Source organism: Gavialis gangeticus, unplaced genomic scaffold, assembly GCF_001723915.1.
Source record: "Gavialis gangeticus isolate Ggan-Ray unplaced genomic scaffold, GavGan_comp1, whole genome shotgun sequence".
Lineage (NCBI taxonomy): Eukaryota > Metazoa > Chordata > Crocodylia > Gavialidae > Gavialis > Gavialis gangeticus.
The window spans coordinates 161,775,898-161,778,657 of NW_017728992.1; the positions used below are offsets into that span (position 1 = coordinate 161,775,898).

General features: G+C 40.0%; 1 protein-coding gene across 2 annotated transcripts in view; it reads right to left on the reverse strand.

The window, feature by feature from the left end:
- Positions 1 to 336: 336 nt before the first annotated feature.
- The window catches only part of PABPC1 (poly(A) binding protein cytoplasmic 1), a 27,895-nt gene continuing 25,471 nt past the window's right edge, over positions 337 to 2,760 (reverse strand). For both annotated transcript variants that reach the window (XM_019528018.1, XM_019528017.1), the window contains exons 13-15: positions 2,489 to 2,619; positions 1,984 to 2,079; positions 337 to 776 (exon numbers count right to left, since the gene is read on the reverse strand). In XM_019528018.1, coding sequence (XP_019383563.1) covers positions 1,987 to 2,079; positions 2,489 to 2,619 — 224 coding nt within the window. In that variant the 3' untranslated portion in view covers positions 337 to 776; positions 1,984 to 1,986. The remainder of the gene's footprint in view (positions 777 to 1,983; positions 2,080 to 2,488; positions 2,620 to 2,760) is intronic.

Below are 2,760 nucleotides of genomic sequence, written 5' to 3' on the forward strand. Positions count from 1 at the left end.
GAAATCATATTTCCTTCTACTCTGGGAAACATGGTACATTTTTCTCTGCTGCACCTTAAGCCACCTAAAAATATGGGCAACTTGATGTGATTTATGAATAGTAAAGTGACCATGAAGCCACAAGTCACACTATTAAGAAATTAAAACTAAGAAAGAATAGATTCAACTGCTCATTTCAAATTTGTTAACATTGAAGTTTATATATCGGAGAAAGATGACCAAATGCAAGTTAAGCTTAGCCAGAAATCGCACAAAGAGTAGATATCTACTTCTAGAATTAAACCACTAGTGTGAAGCACACCAACATTACAGAAGAAAGAAGTTATGAAAAGTCAGTCAGTGTTTAAGGAATTTTTATTAAAGCAAGAATTTTATAATCCAAATTACGTTTCTTTGCTCAGCTATCAATTCCACTGTCAACTAAAACAGTGGTGATATTCTGAGCTTTTCCACAGTAAAGAATTACAAAATTAAAGAAAGGAATGCTTTAAATTTTGTACTGTGCTGAAAATTCTTTTCCCCCGGGTTTATAAAACATTAATTTGTATTTTTTATTTTACTATTTTTTTTAAATTTTAAATCAATAGGTAATCTAGGACTAGCATTAGTTTTGCTAGTCCTGGCATTTGCTCTGTACATAAGCTTCCAAGTTTCCTTTCTTTTTTTTATTTATTTTATATTTTGCAATGTTTTTTCTCAATATTTAATAGTTTTTCCATGTTTAGATTATTTTTTCTTCAGTGAAGCGAAGTTCTAGTTTGTAGTCCCAGATCTTTCTGCAAATAAAAACAATATTACTCACTTTTAAATGTGAAAAATGTAACTTGCATTATTTTTACATCCCTTCTATAGCATCAATTAATACCCTGAAGGCTTTTAGGCACTGAATTGTACCACCATAGCCAGTTTGATTCCAGCTCCTTCCTATTTTATACAGCAGGCCACAGTCTCCTTCTGAGACCACTATAACCAGGAAATCACAGTAAAGCTTAACAATTCCCAAATACAAAGTACTTAAAATATTGTAGGGCTATACAAATCAACATAGCCAGTTCAGGCTGTAAGCTGGGGAAAGCAGTGTTGGCAGAAGTTCTATGCCATTCATAGTCACAGAAGAAAAACTGAGATCTAATGACAGCAATAGCTGAGTACCAAGTTGGACTAACTTGTAAAAATGGAAAAAGACCAATAATGGAAAAATTCCCAGAAGAGCTCCAAGTCATAGATTCATAGATTGTAGAGTCAGAAGGGACCCCGAAGGATCATTGTGTCCAATCCCCTGCCCCCGACAGGAAAAAGACCAAGGTCAGACGGCCCCAGCCAGGTACCTATCTAGCCTCCTCTTGAAGACCTCCAAGTTAGGTGATAGTACCACTTCTCCCTTGGCAGCCCGTTCCAGATTCTGGCCACCCTTACTGTGAACAATTTCTTCCTAATGTCTAACCTGAATCTACTCTCCACTAGTTTGTACCCATTATTCCTAGTTACTCCAAGGGGTGCCCTGGTAAATTGTGCATCTCCAACTCTGTTGTCCTCCCTTGATAAACTTATAGGCTGCTACAAGGTCTCCCCTCAGACATCTCTTGCGAAGGCTGAAGAGATCCAGATCCCTCAGCCTCCCCACATAGGGTCTTGCACAGAGGCCACTAATCATGCAAGTGGCCCTCCTCTGGACCCTCTTGATTCTCCACATCCCTCTTGAAGTGCAGTGCCCAGAACTGGACACAGTACTCCAACTGTGGCCTGACCAGTGCCGCACAGAGGGGGAGCGTTACCTCCCTCGATCTGTTGGTCTGCTAATGCACAATAAGTTGTGATTGGCTTTGTTACACTGCTAGCTCACATTCATCTTGGAGTCAACTAAGTCCACCCAATTTAAGCAAGGGCAAGCTGTATAGGATATTACCAAATTATGCATCCTTTGTTTTTTCAGCTACTACATTTGACAAAAAGTTACAAGATTTTACTTTGCAAGGAACTCACATATTAAACACTTGGAACCCCAGCAGGGTTATTAACTGCTTTCTGAGCAGCCTCTTTAGCTTGGTGGGCTTGTAGTACGGCTACAGCTTCATCAACCTGATAGAATCAAACAGTCATTAGTCAAAGACCATGCCTTAATTATTTCAATAAATTTACACCAGGGGTGTCAATCTCAACCTGCCCCCATAGGCTGCATCTGAACTGCTAGGTTTCCAATGAGTGGAGCTATCAGCAGCATCCATGCAAGCAGTGGGCCAAGCTGCCACAGGGTAAATGGAGACACGGGTGAGTAGGGCTGTGTTGGCACATACTTTTGCTCATCCCCCTGCTACCAGGGGCTTTGTACAAACACCCTATGAGGTTTTGTAGCCCCTGATTTTGTAGTGGGCTCGGCCCCCCAAATTTCCTGACCCACAGGGAACAACTTTGTGGGCTCTAGGTTTGATACATCCAAGTCAGACAAGACAGCAGCTAAATCACACACAAATGCAAAATGTTGACTTACCTTCGAACGAAGAGACTCAGGAGACTCAAGCATATGGAGGAGCTCAGAGTTGTCAATCTCCAACAACATACCGGTGATTTTACCCGCCAGAGTAGGGTGCATGGATTGAATAAGTGGAAACAGCCGTTCACCTAGAAAATATTAAAACTTTGCAGTTGACCATAAATATTAAATTTAGTTTCCCCCAGTTTAAATTCCCTCAAATTTGTTAAGCTCTCTGAAGATTTGAATAAATTCTTCAAAAACCATTACATTTTCAAATGTTCCCAAAC